General features: G+C 38.6%; 2 protein-coding genes across 3 annotated transcripts in view; one reads left to right on the plus strand and one right to left on the minus strand.

The window, feature by feature from the left end:
* Window positions 1-1,002: 1,002 nt before the first annotated feature.
* Window positions 1,003-11,001, minus strand: LOC109998233 (transcriptional coactivator YAP1). Of its 2 annotated transcripts, XM_020653005.3 has the most exons (9): window positions 10,730-11,001; window positions 10,160-10,403; window positions 8,097-8,296; window positions 6,706-6,860; window positions 6,038-6,139; window positions 5,721-5,827; window positions 5,479-5,597; window positions 4,880-4,980; window positions 1,003-4,223 (listed from the first exon to the last, which is right to left on the minus strand). In XM_020653005.3, exons 2-9 carry the CDS (start codon window positions 10,373-10,375, stop codon window positions 4,045-4,047), a joined length of 1,179 nt encoding a protein of 392 aa, XP_020508661.1. In that variant the 5' UTR covers window positions 10,376-10,403; window positions 10,730-11,001; the 3' UTR covers window positions 1,003-4,044. The 2 variants fall into 2 exon arrangements, with proteins under 2 accessions (XP_020508661.1, XP_020508662.1); XM_020653006.3 differs by lacking the exon at window positions 6,038-6,139 and having other exon boundaries at window positions 10,730-11,000.
* A 4,137-nt stretch (window positions 11,002-15,138) lies between these two features.
* angptl5 (angiopoietin-like 5) overlaps window positions 15,139-18,236 on the plus strand; it is a 3,978-nt gene continuing 880 nt past the window's right edge. Inside the window, exons 1-6 of the mRNA XM_020653010.3 lie at window positions 15,139-15,352; window positions 15,839-16,007; window positions 16,314-16,417; window positions 16,504-16,597; window positions 17,665-17,768; window positions 17,839-17,959. Coding sequence (XP_020508666.1) covers window positions 15,296-15,352; window positions 15,839-16,007; window positions 16,314-16,417; window positions 16,504-16,597; window positions 17,665-17,768; window positions 17,839-17,959 — 649 coding nt within the window. The 5' untranslated portion in view covers window positions 15,139-15,295. The remainder of the gene's footprint in view (window positions 15,353-15,838; window positions 16,008-16,313; window positions 16,418-16,503; window positions 16,598-17,664; window positions 17,769-17,838; window positions 17,960-18,236) is intronic.

Raw genomic sequence — 18,236 nt, forward strand, 5'->3', positions numbered from 1 at the left:
TCCAGTTTGTTTTCTTTAGATCTCTATTTTTTTTCTTTATCTCGGTTTGAAAAAGCTTGATTCCCCTTTATAACTCACTCACTTAAAGCAAAAAAATATATATATCATTAATTAGACAGATTATGTTAACATTTTTGATACTTACATCTGTATGATACTACTCTTTTTTTTTAATCTCAGTTCAAAATGTTTGAGTTTTTGGGGTTGGTAATACAGAACTCTGATGTTCCATGCCGAACAATGAAAGGTGTTACCCCTGTTCAGTAAGCCTTCATCGGCGGACCCTGCAGGCGAGGGAAGTGTGTCGGGAGCCGTTTGAGAATCTCAGTCAGAGATTTGTGTGTTGGTATGTTTTGTTAGTCTAGTCCTTTGTTGATTTCTGTTATATGATCTAGTTGTTTTTATGTTTCAATTTCGTAGTTTACAGTATGAAATGTTGAAATACTGTAGCAAGCTGATATATATGACAGTAGTACTACCTCAGTAAAGCTAGGTGCCACAACCTTCAATACTCAAGACTCAATACTCAGACATCAAGACAAATTGTCATACTAGGGTAAATGAATAAAGTAGAAACTAATAAAGCCATTAAAACATTAAAGGTGCACTACGTAGTTTTGGTAGAGAAATTTGAAATTTGGAGAAATGTACAGTTTCTGGAGTATATGTTCATAACGCGATATACAAACTGTCCTCAGAGGAAAATTTTGGTCCCTGCAACACTGTTACGCTACGCGAGAAGTTGTGGTGGGCCCGCAACGGTGAAAACGTAACTCCCCTGGTAGCTTTTTAGCTCCAAACAGTGTTCCAGGGACCCATTTTATTCTTTGAGTCAAGTTGGTGTACTCACTTCAGAAAATATAGCATAGAATTGTTTCACTTTTCAACTTTCAAATTTCACCACCAAAACGTATAGTGCACCTTTAAGGTGTAGTTTTAAAACATATCAAGGACAACTCTCTGTAGTCATATTACTAGAAGAAACTACCATTTACCATGTGGTGCATTTAAAAGTTTATTAAACACAAACTCTTTTAAAATGATTACAGTGAGAGTAAGAAGAAATGTATTCATATAAAGCACATGCATAAAAGGGTACAAAACTGATTGCCTCAAAACTCTCTGTAAATAGGATAATAAACATTATCATATGCAACATACATAGCAGGTGTCATGCATGCTAAGATAAATAATAGGCTAGGTAGTGTGTTGCATTATGTGTTATGAACAATAAGTCACAAAGGCACATCGTACTTTAATTTAGAAAAGATTCAGTGACTTGGCCGCAGATTCCGGATGCTGTGAGTAAAGTCTTCATTTATATAAAATGTTTATACAAAAAGAACGCTGGTTAGAAAAAAAAAAAAAAGCTCTCACAAATAATCAACAGCCTCAAATTCATACATTTTTTTATAAACACACACACACACACACACACACACACACACACACACACACACACACACACTGCAGAAACAACCCAGCAGATTAAAAAAAAACAGATTACATACCTATTATATAGTTAAAATAAATGGGGAGAATTTAAGAGTTCTCCTGATAAACAATTGCCTTCTGTGTTACAGCGCCACATAAAACTTGCAGTAAAAGCAAAATATACCAAGAACACAGCATCTGCAATTAGTTTGTTGCTTTTTTTTTTTGAGGAGGCAACCCCATACGTTTTTTAAGGCACAAATTTTCATCAATTTAACTTAGATACCAGCTCGTGACGAGAAGTTGACTGGTACCGAAGACTGGGGAAGTTTCAACTCAATGGAGTGATAGCAGACCTGTATGGAAGTGGTACACAGGATGATGCTTTGTAATGCTTTACTAACTGTGTATACTTAAATAGGAATCAGATACATTCATGCCAATACAATAGCAACATTTAGTAGCAGGACTTTTCAAACAGTCACATTTCATTATGTAGACTGAATTTGAAATCTGTTTGTTTTGTTCATAAATATAAAGAAGTAGATGGGGATGAGTTGAAATTGTCGTTATCCAACCTTTTGATCAATTGATAGGTTTAAATTAAAGGTGAAAACGAAGATGGAAATATGGTTTTACATGCAATGTATCTAGGCTGATTTACAAGTCACATTACTTATACATGTCTGATGTGTGTGTTTCAAGAGTCTGCTTATGGACTAAATGTAAGAAAAGAGATTTTGGCAGCATAACTGAAGTGCATGTAAAAATCTCAAGTTGTACCGCACACTATCAAAAATGGTAAAGGATCAAGTTGTGATGAATTGTGTGTTCAGAGCTAAGAAGTAGGAGGTTTGTTATGTCTGTCAGTCAGGAACAGAAAAAGAAAATGATTAGGAATGTATCAAGCCATCGATGGGGGAGCAAGGAAAAGGAATTCCACTGTTTAAAGTCAAAGTGTTATGGCTGATTCATTGAATTCTTCTTCATTTATGCTTCAGAAGCCACTGACAGCTGTGTTAGCACTGAGAAAGTACAGAGTGCTAAAATCACTGATACACACAATGGGGGAGGAAACACCAAGCCCTGATCTCTGTTAGATGAAATCATTCCCAAACAAGGGTTGGACATATTCATTTAAAAGCTGTACAATATAATGCAATCCGATAAAAAAAAAAAAAACACAATCTCCAATAAATACTACTCCTGTAAAGCCTAAATTCAATGTGGGAGTGGATCAAAAGACTGAAAATCTTCACAATAAAATGCAACCAAACACAAGAACTGAAGGTCAAAACCTGAACCAACAAAAAAAATCTGTTAGCATTTCTTGAGGTTTTTGGAGGTGGCCTAATATTCTGAAAAACAAAATACACTTCCATTAAATAAAAGAGACTCAAGAGAAAAGAAGCCGATGCCATGTTTACGGCAACATGTATATGTAGTTTGGCAAGTGTAAGAGCAGAAGTGACACAGTAAGAGTTTCCCTGGGGGGGAAGTCCTGTATTATGTTGGGCAGCGTGAAACAGAACATGTGCTCATTTACTGTAGATACACTCTCTGTATATTCCAGTACTGCTTTCTGTAAAGGCAGGTCATTAAAAGTACACTTCACTGTAGTTTTAGTGCCCAAAGTTGAGACTACTCTACAAAGCGGCACAAGCTTGTAGCCATCATTTCTATCAATGCGCAAGGTTTTGATTTATTACGACTCAGGTCTTTTCTGTGACCAAAAGATAAAGCTTCATTCAAAAAGATAAAAACAACAACATTGTAGCTCTGAGCAGGACCACACGATGTTTTTAATCCTGTGTTTTTGGCTTGTGAGCATTTTAAAAATACTTTAAGTAAGAGAGTGAGTATGATTCATTTAGTGTTTCTCAATCTCCTGGCTCACCACAAGGGTGTGTTATCTCCTCCTAGTGTTTCATTGTGGTAGTGAGAGATTTGAAATGTAGCGTGATCTGTGTTGTGTAAATTCAGGTTCATTATATCTCTTAGTGTCTCACCTGGTGCTTTTGAACGACATTTTGGACAGCTGTGAGGATGCAGTAAAGTCACAAGTTAAAGGCTGCTGACACCTGAAAGCACGACATGTTGCGATATGTAGTGGATATAAAAATTGTCACTTTTTTTAAAGTATCTTGTGAGCAGGTTTATGTACATTTTGGCATAACTGTAACTGCTTCATGCAAACTTCCTTGACTTTCATTTTGCTACGTTTGCTGCAAATTGTATAATTGTATTACCCAAGTGGGGATAATAAAATAAATCTGCACTCTAAAATGATCTTCGATACATTTTACAAGAAGCGTGTTGAGAATGATCAGGGGTGGATAACTAGAAGGAAGATATCATCATACATACACTCTGTAAACCCAGGCCAAAAAGAGGAGAATACCAGCAGCTTACCACAGTCTGAGAGAGCCAGGTTTTTTTTTTCATTCCTCAGGGAGCGAGTAGTGTTGTTAGCTTTCCATCATACAAAAGTAGAGTTTTCTCTCAGAATTTCTGTTCTGTACCACGTTTTAAGCCAAAACTCCTTCACTCTTCTCAGTCATGTTTTGAAGGTTTTTATATTAGACCATATGAGTGATGGCTGCGTGGTGTCTATAGCCAGGTGAGCAGGCTGTCTCTGTCCATGTGTGACCCGGAGAGAACGGTCTCCATGTCCATCAGAAGGTCTGAACTGAGACCTTCAGGTATGCAGGGCATCAGCTCCTCGCCATCGGACATCGGCAGCACAGGCATCGACTCCTGCAAGGTCATTGAGGTCTCGCCAGAGTCGCCTAAAACCAGAGAAGAATATATAATGACTCTCGTCTTAGGACACCAGACGTCAAAAGGACTCTGCAGATATCACAAATTAATGTTTACAAAAAGTCTGACACCATGGTGACAGTTCTTTTCCTTTATTCTAAGGCTACTTGTAATAGGATGTATTCACATTATCAGTAAAAGAGTGGAAAAGAACATGATGCGGAGCAGCTTCATTACGAGCACTAAGATCTTGTTAGATGCCAGACATCGCCCCGATCCACTGAATCACCTGCTGAACTCCCCCTCAAACTTAACCTGATTTCTTGTTGCAGGAAAAAAGTCTGCATGAAGTCAGGAACAAAAACAAAGCCAATAACTTTTCACACATGCTCAACCTGAAAATTTCAGGGTTTGGGGAGTTTTGTGGGTATACAAACCTCTGTTCTATTAAAAGAAAAAAAAAGACTGACACCATGTTTACTCTGAATTTACAAATATTTTAAAGAAGAAAGAAGTATCCAATTATTGATAAAGAGGTCCAATCAGGGCTTCAGACTTAGTTCTAAAGTAAAATTATGTTCAGTAATCACTTTTATACAATAAACTGTCTGAATTGATTACACATCCTAATTTCACAAAAAATGTGTGTGTGTGTGTTTATGTGCGAGTGTGTTTATGGTATTACCAGTATCCATGTGATCCACAGAGCTCAACATGTGGTCAGAAGTGCGGGGTAAGCTGCTGACGCTTAGACCACTGTCGGTGCTCTCGTTGCGAGAGTGAGCGCTGCACAAAAACACACACATATTAACATTCCTTTATATCTGATCATAATCTTCTAAATAAAAAACAATGATTGAACTAACATTGAGCCTTGATGGAAGTTACATAATGCAACCATCCTTCCTTAAGCTATAGTTTGCACAGGAACTACTTCCAATAGGGAAATGTATTTTATGGAAACTGTTGGCAGGGAGGAAGATCGACTGTTCGGAGCAGCTGGGAGATTTTTCCTGGAGAGCCATACTGTTGAGTCTCTTAAATGTCACTTTAATGCTTTAAGCTGCACAAATGGAATTCCATTCATCTACACTCTGTGGCAGTGTAAAAAGTATGAAAATACATTACATTTCTTTGGGCTCTCCTTTGAACTCTTTTAATGCAAATACTTAAAATGAGGCTTTTCCTGGATGATTCTTTGACATGTGTAACTGCTTTTACTTAGATTAAAGTATCAGTGATCTAGTAGATACTATACATCTACAGTAAATGAAACAAACTCACCCATTAAGTGTGGGTTCATGGTTTGAGGCTCTGATCCTCAAATCCAGAGATGGGACAAGTGTCTGTGCGTTCCTGTCATGGTCCATCCCACCAGGCATCTGGTTCCTCCCTCCAGCCTCCTGTTACACACACGCCTTCTTGTTAAACAGTACGTACAACACTGGGACTCTGTTTACATGGAACAGTTATTTATTTTCTGTTAACTGTGAATTGATTCAATACAGTTTTAGTCCGCCTCTGACCTGTGCTGTGATTTGTGGAGGCAGGCCTTGTTGTTTACATCTGAGCCTCTCCTTTTCCTGCCTTTGCTGCAGTGCCAAACCGAGGAGTGCAGGGTTCATCTTCTGGGCTGAAACATAAAATTCATAGGAGAAGAACGTTTTGACAATAAAGTAAATGATTTCACCAAAGTCAAGATTTTCTGTTATGATAAATATGAGGTACATCTTGTGCGGTTTTTCTTGGTTTTACATTGATGGTGGACATTTTGAAAAAAATCAATCTTATTGACAAACAAGAATTGTCAATTTCAGGAGACACAAATTTGATGGTTTGCTACCTAGACGCGGGTCGACCCATGCGGTGGACTTATTTATGTGATCGATGTAGAACACCTCTCCATCTGCAGACACAGCCTGCTCCCAGCCTTCAGGCAGTGGACCTGAACAGCAGTGAAAGTACACAGTGAGAAGGCAAATGGGGGATGGAGTGCATCGAGAGTTAAAAGTAGAACCTGGCCCACGTCCTTGAATGTCTGTGTAGTTTCTTGTTTGTAGAGTTTTAAAAGTAGAAGTGACGGTTAGTAGGAAAATAGCCAATTCTGCAGAACTTGAATACAAATGTACTAACCTTTGTGCATAATGCTTAATTCATTGGGTGGGTGATATAAAACAGTACAGTTAATAAGTAAAAGTATGCAATACCATCAAGAAAAAAAAAAGGATAGACAAATGTTCTCACTAATATGAAAAAGGAGAGTCTCTCTCTTCTGAAGTTGGTCCATCATGGACTATCATTACAAGTCAGTCTAGGCTCTAATCTGTCAGTTATAATTCCAACCAAAGTCACCAGAGAGATCACTGCAGAAACCAAAAGGAATCCCAAAGAAGTCACACCCAGCACACAAAAACCAGGCCTGCTGCCAAATGACTTTAATCGTGAAAAGCAGGTCTTGTTTTAAAGAGAAACTCCATGGTTTGAGTGAGGGGGGGGGGAGCAGAGTGATACCTGTGTCTTGATTGATGTTTGGTGGTTGTGAAGTGGGTGCTGGGTTGCTGAGGGAGTGGGCGTGGATGGGAGCGCCAGAGATGGGATGCTGAGCTGCAGCCGACTGTAGCTGCGAGAGTCGGGGGTCGTGCCAGGTGGTTGTCTTATCCAGGTGACTGCAAACACACAACAAGTCTAAACATATATCTGTGTGTGATAAATCACAGCAACCTGAAGGATGAGAAGTGTGAGGCACGTTTTTCCCCTCAGACCTGCTTTACCTGTATGACCAGATGTGCGCGTACGTCTCAGACAAACTACAGTAGCCTTCGACAGGAGTGTGAGCTGCCAGGCCATGTGCGCTCATGAATGAAACCGACCCAAACACACTACTGCTCCAGTTTGGCAAAAATCATAATTTTCACAATTATTTTAATTGATGTTGAGATCAGGATTATTAAACACGATTACTCATTGACTTTACAACATCTGGATCACATGCATTTATCAAACCGCATTTATCAAACTCTTGACACAATAACATTGTGAACACTGAAAAACAAGCAGTACTTAAAAACAAATGTGTGAAAAAAAACATATACAAAAAATATATAATAATGAATTCAAATATAGAAATAAATTAACATGTGTATGTTAACATGTAACATTAATATGTTTTTGAGTAACTGATATGCTCTTGGTTACCACACATGGCAAAACCTATTGACAAAACGTGCGGCACACTAATAGATTCATCTCGATTATCTTGTTTTCATTATCGTGGGAAGCCAATATTAAATTACATATACAACACACCGGCTGCAAAACCAGTCCTGGTTATAGTTTGAGTCCTGGTTATTTCTTCAATGATGCAGGTCTCTTTATTTCTGTTTTCCTTTACTCTGAATGATATCCTCATAATAGAAAAGATGTAATTCTAAAATTGTGTGTAATAGGACAGATTTCCTGCCAAAACCTAAAAAAAAAAAAACTACGAATGCATTTAAAAGAGGCCATGTGTGGGAATAATCGGTCTGATATCAACCAAATTAATCAACGACAATTATTATCATTTGAAAAGTTTTTAAGTCGTTGAACAAACGTAAACACACACGTATAGCTGATTTCAGCCTCACAAATGGGGCAAAGTTTAAGTTCTTTGTTTTGAATGGATTTGATTGGACCGGTTTGATATCTGGACCATCAGTTAGACAAAACAAGCCGTTTGAAGACATCAACTTGAGCTTTCAGGAACTGTGGCTGTATATTTAAAACTAACTTCTGTCATTTTATAGGAGAATACTTCAACAAAACTCAATAAAAAATAACTGTAGGTTAAAGCCATTAACAGGAATAATGTAGAAGTTTAGAACCAGCAGGGCTTTCCAGTCCTAAAAGAAGTTCGACCTTACTTGAGGAAGTAACGTTGGCCAGTAGGCGTTTTGGCCATTTCCCAACCGTGGGGGAGTGGCACATCGTCGGGTATGATCGGCGTCACTGCTACATCAGCTGCTTGAGTGGAGAGGGAGTTGACTGGGAGGGAGGCAGGGGAGGAATGGGCGCGGACGTGATGAGGAGTAAGGGAGCCGCACACACCTCCATCCGAACTGGCCTGACGAGAAACAAACAGGGTGTTATTTACTGACACAAACAGCGATCAGAAAGATGGATACCAAAGTGAAACACTTCAAGACAAGTGTACAACTTGTACCAAGAACTTTCACTGCCAGCAGATTAAAATGTCTGGTGATAGAACCTGAAAGTCCTTTAAGTAGTTTACAGGTGAAATACTCTCAATGTGACTACATTTACAGATCTAGTCCTTTACTGCACCCTGAAAACCCAATAACTGTAGCTGTGTTGGTGAACCTCAACATGCTCAGTGTTTCACAGACAGGACTGATCCCACTATGTTCTCATCTGTATGGTCTAAGTGTGTTCTGTGTAAAATCATAAACCCATAGTCAGAGTTGTTTATAGCCTCTTCTTCTTTGTCATTTTTCAGATTTTCCCACCACCTAACACCCAGAGTTATCCTGCACACTGGATAGTTAAAAACAATGTATCATGAAATCCAGGGCATTTCAGATAGTTGCTGCCTAGGCTGCAGAAGTAACGTTGGCCAGTTGTAGATACACTTAAAGTTCAAGAATAAACTTCTTTAATGTGGCGAGTTAGACCATCTTATTATGATAAAACAACACACCAAATATGACTGAAATATGAATGAATATAGAGTAGCATTGGTCAAAAGCGTTGCAACATCATTCATAGATGACATTAAATGGATTTAGTTGAATAACACAATCAGAGAAAAGTAAAGCAGCCAAACATATGATGTGAAAATGTTCACTAAGGATGGACATTAGGGCTGAAACTGTTGATCCCCCCCTCCCCTCTCTTGATTGCTTTATAGCATAGTCGATTAAAATGTAAAATGTCAGTAAGAAATGTGCATCATAGTTTCATTAAACTGAAGATGATGTCTGCCTATGTTGATATATCAATCGGAAGCTGATTATTGTGATACAGGACCATCTTTCCTATTAAATTCTATGTCAACATGCCCTTTCTTTCTTAGCTGTCGGCTGTTTGGAGGTATTTATGTTCTAGTTGCAATATTGGAAACCTTATAAAATGAAATCTAATAAGTTCAGCAAGCTTTATCTGGAAAACATGACTAAAATATTCGGGAAAAATTACTTGCACTGAGAGTTTTACCAAGGGAGGAAAAAAACAAAAATAAATTAAAACTTGGTTGTTGGTTTTCATCAACTTCACAGATTATCTTGTCAATTTTCGGATGAATAATTCATGTGTTTTTCATTTTGTACATCAGTACAGATTCAGAAAATAAATTAAATGAGTGGGCTGAAGTTGGAAATGGTCAAAACCATACCTGCCATACTTTTTTTTTTTTTAGAAACTGACAGAGGCGATAGGCTAATTAAGAATGATGATGCCTTCCTCACATTTTAGGCTTTGGATTTGGTAACTAAATCAAAATCAAATCAATGTATTGTGTTCACTGTCAAAAGCATATGGTGGTAAAGTGTGCATATTTGCACTGTGGATTGAATACAAAGGACAACTTAATATTTATAATGTGTTTCACCCTATTTTATGACCTTTATTAAGACACTACATATTATTTATCAAGAAAAAAACCTTGAGATGAAGTATTTACTTAGGGATAATCTGCAGTATATATATAGGCTACATTAATTGTTTTAGGACTTTATAGGCCTGACTGGGATAAGCATTAGTGATATTTTGTCCATCCCATGTTTGAAAATAGATGTGGAAAAAACATAAAAAGGGAAAGCTTAAATGATATCATTATTGCCACCACTGACACACAACAGTTAGTGCTGTATTTGTAGTATTATCATCCCTCAGTGTGTACAGCATGTCTGCTATACTTCATTGGTTATACGTATTGTTTTATGTATTATTATTATTATTATTATTGTACTTGTCTAGAGTGGCCCCGAGAGTCAGGCTGTCTGAAGAAGGAGTCCGGCAGCTTCCTCATCCTCATGGGCAGAGAGGACGGCTGTCTGGCCGACTTGCTGGGGTTCATCACGGCACTGAAAAGGGCCTCAAGCTCCGTCTGCGAGTCTCCTCGGACGTGCACGATCTGCTGCCCGGCCGGAGGCGCGCCGCCGCCGCCGCCGCGATGCGCGTCCATGTCGCCAAAGTTTTGTGTCGCAACAAATCTGTCGAAAAGTTCCATAACACAAACAAAACACACAAACAAAGAATGAATAAACAACAGGGCCCGTTCAGACTTCACGCGTCTGGAGTTGTGATCAGATTTGTTTACACTTCTTGCCACCACCACCCCCCCCCCCTTCCCCCCACCCCATTTGAACTTTTGTGTCCTTGTGCGTCTGTTTCAAACGGTAACATCTCAAGAGGTAATCAGCTGTAAAAAGAAAGTCAATGTTCGAGTAAAGGAGTCGAAAGAGTGCAGTTTAAAGCAAGAAACGCAGACATAAATCAATGTGAGCCTCGTACAACACGTTACATGCCTCCCACATACCTTCAAGCAGCCAGACCGTCCCCCCCCCCTCCTCTTTCTTTCCTAACTCTGGAGTCCTGCAGAGGGGAAAAATAAACTGGAGAAACACAGCCGAGAAAAAAAAAAAAAAACCTAACACTTATAGGCGGACATTGATTCCCGATGCAAAAGCCTCTTGTAGTGAAAAGAACATAACGCCTATAAATGAATCCAGTTGCAGTAAAGAGATTTCAGCGAGACCTCCAAACTTTTTTCACATCCAGTGTTGAGTCCAGATTCATGTGATAGTGCTGAGGGGCGGGGTTGAAGGGTTTAAAGCTGCCGCAGTTGGAGGGGGGAAAATCTCCCAGACAGAAACCTTCAACAGGAGACCTACAAAACAAGTTCATTCGTGATGTTTGATTAAAAGCTACAGTTGCACAAACGTATAACTTTCTATAAATTATTGCTTTAAAAGTCCATTAACAGTACTGGGCAATTCTTATTGTGTTTTCACACCCTCCAGTTTATGAAATATGAAGCCTCTGAAGATGACAGACATGAGGGGCATGTAAAAGCAGGACTTAAATCCTGAAATCATTTTTTTTCTGACTCTGGGCCTGGTGGTCTGGGTTTTGATGGTGTTGGAGGTGGGGCTGTTGGGGAGGGGAGATTGGGAAGTTGCTCTGAGAAAACATCCGCCCCTGATGAGGCCAACCCAGCCGGAGCCTGTTTGTCCATGCAGGGAAACAGCCGCCGTGTGCTGCCCTCTAGTGGAAGACATGCGCGCAGAGAAACTCGGCTCTCGTCTGGCTTCAATTCAAGAAAAAGGCCTGGCTTGACTTCAAAATAGTAACCACCGTTAGTGAGTCATTAAATTCAACAAAGGGTAATATCGGCTGTAGTGGACTATACTAGTTGAAAACAGACATTGGCTCTGACATGACCATGTATTCAGCCATCTCAATTATTGGTGGAATTTGTCATTGTAGAATTCATATTTACAAATATGTGTAACTATGCAACCAGAGGCAGATTTAGACAGCCCGAGGGGCAGGGGCAAAAAATAATTCACAATTTGATATCATAGGGGAACTTAGAGGGCTTTTTTTAGCAGGTTTAACATAGAATATTTCCACTGAAAAAAAAACCCAACAACAACAGCTTAAAAAGCATACAGTCTTTTCTTAATGTTTATTTCTGTATAATCTGAATAACAGAGTTAAGATAATGTGACATAGAAAACATCATTTTATATCATACTTTATTTTTTTTTACATTTTATTTTTATGTAGGCCTACATCTTATGTTCTCTATTTGCAGATTTTCTTATCAGTTATGCTCTTCGTTTGATACTATTTATTTTGATAATTGTTGTGATTGCCATGCCTCTCACAGGTCTTGTGTTACACATTTACAACACTGATTGGATTTTACTAAACAGTCTCCTCAGCTTTACACTGAAACTGTAGATGCCTGTGTGCAGTCATAAAGTTCAAATTAATCTTTACTACTTCACTATTTGACAACATCCTGCTCTAAATGGTGTGTTCAACTGATTCAAAAAATAAATGGAATTTGCAGAAGTGTGACTATTCCATGTTTGCACTGTTTAATTTGACATTTCCCACAGTGTAATCCATTGCCTCTGCTGTTTTCAGCACATGCATTTAGCAGTGTGACTGATTAAGTGTGAGGACTACATCCTGTCTGAATCCATGAAGGAATTGAAGAAGTTTGAGGTGAAGAAAAGAGAAACAGACATCAAATGTGTGTTCATTTACACCTTTCTTGACAATACTCACACTTAATATGTCTATTGACAGGGGAATAAACGCAGTAAGCTGTGTTGTACATAGAGATTCTTTTCTTACCACACAAGGAGAAAAAAATATTCATGTGTCCTTGGGCAAGACACCTAACATGAATAGCTCCCGATCTTCCGTCGGTGGTGTATGAGTGTGTATAAATGGGATTATTACTTCTGATGGTCACTTTCCGTAGCACCTCTGCCATCAGTGTGTGAATGTGTAGATGTGACATGCGATGTAAAAGCGCTTTGAGTAGTCAGAAGATTAGAAAAGGGCTATACAAGCTCAAGTCCATTTACCATTTAGCATTAAAAACACATTCAAATTGTTTTATTAAAAAAACATATTGGAAAATTCCCCTATACTCAATAGTATGCCTTTTAAATCAGAAATAGTAGGCTACTTGTTTTTTTAAATTCATAGACTTAATAGACTTAATACATTTAGGAGAATTATTATGTATATGGTAAACTTGATGTCTATATATAGACAACATGTAACTGGAATCACAAGTTGTGACTGTGTGTGGACAAAAGACAAAAATGAACATGACCTATAATGTAATACAAACTGTAATGCAGCAGATGGCACTGTGATACCTTTCACCTGTATCTGATTCTCTTTTACATTGGTTAAATTTCTTCTGTTTTAACATCTAGACACTGACACTCTTTGACTGTGAAATCAGAGCCAGTTATAACCCGCTGCTCAGGTGACAAATGTGTAGCAGCACTGAGTATATAAAATGAACAATTGGTCTAATTTACCCCGACAACTCATTTCATACTCATGAACTAATTAACCCATTAACAACTGCAGTGAATTGGATCCATACTAAAACTTGGAACGAACAAAAGGTCAGAAAGAAGTTGAAGGTTAAAAACACATGAGGGTTTTGAAAAAGAAAAACTGATGTTGAGTTTTGGTGACTGTTTATATATTTTTGACAACCTACTTCCATGACTCATTAATTAACATGTTCTTCCTTCTTTTTGATTTAGGTCATACTTTCTACAGACGAAACACTTTTGTTTAACTGATGAAACCAAATTCAATTGGCAAAAACTAGACCAATCTTGTATTGTATTTTGCTTTTTTCAGTAATAGAAAACTTTCATATAATAACACTTCTGAATATTATGCACGTAAAATAATATGTTTTTAAAAGTGATTTGTAGATGGATTTATTGATATCCAAAAATAATTATTTTTGCACTGGTTGTTGTGGGGATGCCTGCTTAATGGGTCAGTTTAGTCACTTATGTCTCATCCACACTAATTTCATTGCTCTCTCTTTTTGGGTAAAAACGACCCACTTTTATTGAAATTTAGAATTTGGCATTGACTGAATTGCTGTTCACAATGTAAAAACAACAAATTTGGGATAACTGCAACAAAAAAAACAACAACAATACAACATGTGAATAAGATGGTTATTAAATGGGTTGTTAATTTGTCATCTTCAGACAGAGATGTCTATTTTCCCCCTTTAACACTGACTTGCTTCTATTGAAAAGCTCATACCTGCCGGATAGATAATCAGCTTGGGATCAGCATCTGTTGCTTAGCTATGCATTAGGACTGAAAACCAGGGGTTTCCATCAGAGGATGGCAAAACTCTGGGAGGTTTGTGGTTTGTTGGCTTAGCACATAATAAAACTCAGATGTTGTCTTTTTTAATTTGGTTCTGTCTAAATCTGCCTCTGGCATAAGAGTGGTATAAATTATCTGTTCTTACAGCCAAATAAGCCAAAATATTTTCCCTTCTCTAGCAAAAAGTTTTACAAGAATAAAAGTTTATGATAAACGGATACCACACAGTCTTGTCTGCATGTTCTCATGATCTCACATGGTAGATACAACATGTCATTCAAATGATCGACTACTTCACAAGAGTGGGCTCTGTAACATGGGGCAGATGTTGGGGCCCCGAGGCTGTGGCACCAGGCTTTTCACATTCCTTTGCCTGACCAACCACGGCTGTAAACTCACACAGGTTCAGAACAACAGCAAATCTTTTCTCTGGCTCTCACAGCAATGTTTTTTTTCTTCAGGGAAGCGACTGGTCAGCCAGCTCCAGCTGGACCCTGACGGGAATATGCTGTTGCCCTTTTATCACTTTTCACTTTCCTCACCGCTTGACTGCCCAGTTAACTGGAGTAATTGGTCTGATCCTGTGGGAGGCTGGTTTTAGATGTATGAGTCAGTGGTCAGCAAAGAGAGAAGAGGGGTTCAATTTGGGGGGGAGAAAAAGAGGCGCCCTGCTTTAAAACTGCAGCTCCCACGCAAAGACACAAGCAGAGAGAAAGTGTTCCTTTATTAAAACCAACCTGCTCACTTCCCTTTCCACATCTGTTTCTCATGCTGGTGCCAGATAGAAACCTCTAAAAAATATGGCTTGTAACAGAAACACTTAGGGGGAAGGTAATCAGTCTTTACCACAGATCTTGAGTCAGCACATTCAGCTCCCTGTTAGAAATAAATCCAGACTTTTATCACCTGACTATTTACAAATTTGACCTCCTCTTAAATGGGCTGCTGTCACAGAAATTTTACAAGGAAAAGTGGGAGTGACTGGTGAAACAACACTGACTGGTGACTGGTGGAAGTGCAAAAGGGAGGCACTGGCTTGGAGGAAATTTGACATCTGAGATGTTGCAGCAGATGCAGACTAGAACTTGGTAGATGAGAAGGATGGACGTGTGAAGGAAAAAAGCCGACTGTGTGGAAAAATTAAAGAGTGGCTGCGGGTGACGGAGTAGAGTTCAGGAAATAATCCCAGTCAGACGTCACTGACATGATGTGGAAAACAACTGTCCTCCTCCTGTTTCTGCCTCATCTGCTCTCCTCTACAGTATGTATAATATAATGTGTTTCATAAATGTTTTTAACTTCAGTCAGTTATCTGTTTTGTCACCCAAATTTATATAAAACATGAGATTTTTAGGGTAACGTTGCTTCTAAATGTAGAAGAAAAAACTATTGCCTCGTCTCTCAAATGACTCCGCTTTGAGAAATATTGATGCAGTTAAAGATTGGAGGGTTTGGCATTATGGATTCATTAAGAATAGTTCTGGCAATGACTAAAAATTTGAGAAGCAGCTGCTCAAGAACTGTTATAAAGTTGAGTAAATACATTTTTTGAAGCATGGTATGATGCATTGGAATAGCCTGTAAAAATACAGTTTAGGAGCCAACTGAACATTTTGGATTTAACTGATAATGTCTCCAACAGTAGAGGTCAAAATCTGATACAGAGGCTTGTAAGGGCGTTTTGTCTCCCTCTTTTGACCTACACCCGTGGATTTAACCATCACTGTATTTCTCTGTTTATTGCCAGGGAACAGAAAACATCAAGCAATTGAACCAATCAGAAATCAACGTGGAGTTCTCTGATGCTCCTGTCAAAAGCCAGAAACCTACAGGAGCAGTCAAAGGTTGGGACTCGTGTTCCATCCCGTGTGACATCACTGTCAAGCTGCTACGAGATGAGAAACATTCAATCTGTGGTAAAAATATATCTATCTATATATATATATATTTCTTATTTTACAAAATGTCTGTGTCTGAAACTTGTTTTTCTACCTTTGAGGGGACTAAATTGTGAAGACCTATCAGTCTTGTGGGGACTTTTTCGTTGGGCTCTATTTTAAACAGTAAGAAGAAAAGACCAGGTTTTTAAGTAATGTAGGGGCAACAGGTTAGGAAAAAACTGATTGGAGATAAGCACTGGGCTTTAATGTTTATGGTAAAGGATATGTTGAAGACCTCACAAGTATTGAAAAATCTACATGTGTGTTTATGCGTTTATGTAGGCCAGTTACAGCAGTCTCTGTTGGCGTTTGGACGAAGCACCAGGAAGCTCATGAGGGATGTGATGGAGGAGCAGCAGAGAGCCCTGGACATCCTAAGCAGTCAGGTAAAGTAGAGTCTCCCTCTTAACTCTTAGTAATAAAAGTTTTTAGCGTCCAAATGGCTTGTTGCATGAAAGTGTCATCTTTTCAGGTAACAGAGCTGATGACCAAAGTTCAGACGCTCAGCTCTGAAGTTCAAAGAAGCAACACTGAGATGTACTCAATCAAACCTGTGCAGTCCCACGGTAACTAAGACATTATCACATGTGATTTTACAACAGTAACACCTTTCGCTGACAAATTCCATCACTTGAGGAGTGAGGAGCACCTTTCAGCCTGAAAACAAAAGTTTAATTTGTTCTGCTGTTCCTCAATAATCTTTCTAAAAGCTTAATAATAACCTGAAAACATCATTACAGTTGTAGAATTAGCTCTTGTGTTTTGCATGGCTCTTAAAACATCACTCATTTCATTGCGGACATCCATTTTTAAGCTTTTTTGTTTGGCATTTTGGACATCTCTACAGGGTAGATATGCATTGCTACACCTCTATGCTTATTTAATTCTCTCTGTTGCACATTTTCAATCCCATGGAGCAATGCCCTAAAGCATAATCTTCTTTCATTCTGTAATCGAGTCCAATTGGGACTATACATTACAAAATGAACATCATGTTGTAAAACTGAGAACAATTGAGATCACATACTCATTGAAAAACATTTACTGAAGTTGTAGTTGAAGTCACAAGTGAGTTCATTTTCTCAATAACTTCATAACAATTTACCTTCTTTTTGTCATCATTGGAGTCTCCCCCTGCTGGTCATGAGAAATTACTGCAGGTAATAGGTACATACAGTTTTTAGACCTGGAGGCGCTTTTCACTTCGATTTTATCTTTTTTGTTTTGCCAAAGTCAGTTTTTGATAATCTTTCAAAAAATTATAATGTAGAGGATGAAATATTTATCTTTTTGCACCCAGACTGGATCAGGACACAGGAACACTGGACTCTACAGATCCCATAATGCACTTCAGTAGAATTGCCTTGTTATAGTCCTTGAGCCACGTATTTAAAATTTCTGTTTGGGACACAGGTATTCAAATATAAAGTGTAAGTGGCATGGTGTGCATTTCGTGAAGGAAGACTGGTTTTACTGTTATCCTCCTCTTCAAATGCTGTTTATATGGCCAAAGGTTTTACCTCTCTGAATAGCCTAAATATAAGGCTAAACAATGTAATTACAGCAACAGTACTGTTTTGCCAGACATAAATTATTGGACCCTTAATACACAGTTTATGTTTGCTTTGACCAGGAAGGGACTGCAGTGATATCAAGGACAATCTTATGTCAGTCGTCCCAAAGATCCCCAGTGGTATTTACATCGTCCACCCAGAGAACATGGACTCCTCATTTGAGGTACTTCAACGATTTTTCCTGCCTGTTACTCAGCTGTCAATCACAACTTATAACACAACATATGCGGCAGGTTTTCTGTGAGATGGATTACATGGGAGGTGGATGGACGGTGATCCAACGCAGGACAGATGGATTGACTGACTTCAAACGGCCCTGGGCTGATTATTCCGATGGCTTTGGAAATCTTGCAGGTTGGATGAAGTTACTTTAGACAGTGATAGTTTTAAACCTTAATAGTGTTGAGGGAGGACATCACTGTAGAAACAACAACAAATGCACAAGATTATCAGTTAACAAAGAAGTTCATACATTTTTAATAAACAAAGTTTATTATTTTGCCCTTTGCCTTTATTCCATTGGACAGTGAAGGGTGACAGGATGTCAGGGCTAGTTGGTTGGATGTGGGGATGACATGCACCAAAACACCTGTTCACCTGCTCCACATTGTCAATAGTACTACACCCAGTT

This window comes from Labrus bergylta, chromosome 14 (assembly GCF_963930695.1).
Source record: "Labrus bergylta chromosome 14, fLabBer1.1, whole genome shotgun sequence".
Lineage (NCBI taxonomy): Eukaryota > Metazoa > Chordata > Actinopteri > Labriformes > Labridae > Labrus > Labrus bergylta.

Coding starts and splice junctions, on each gene's coding strand:
- LOC109998233 (XM_020653005.3), bottom strand. CDS start 10,375: ATGGACGCGCATCGCGGCGGCGGCGGCGGCGCGCCTCCGGCCGGGCAG. Junction 6,861..8,096: donor GGCCAACGTTACTTCCTCAA/GTAAGGTCGAAC, acceptor GTGTGTTTGCAG/TCACCTGGATAAGACAACCA. Junction 5,828..6,037: donor ATGGGTCGACCCGCGTCTAG/GTAGCAAACCAT, acceptor TTTATGTTTCAG/CCCAGAAGATGAACCCTGCA.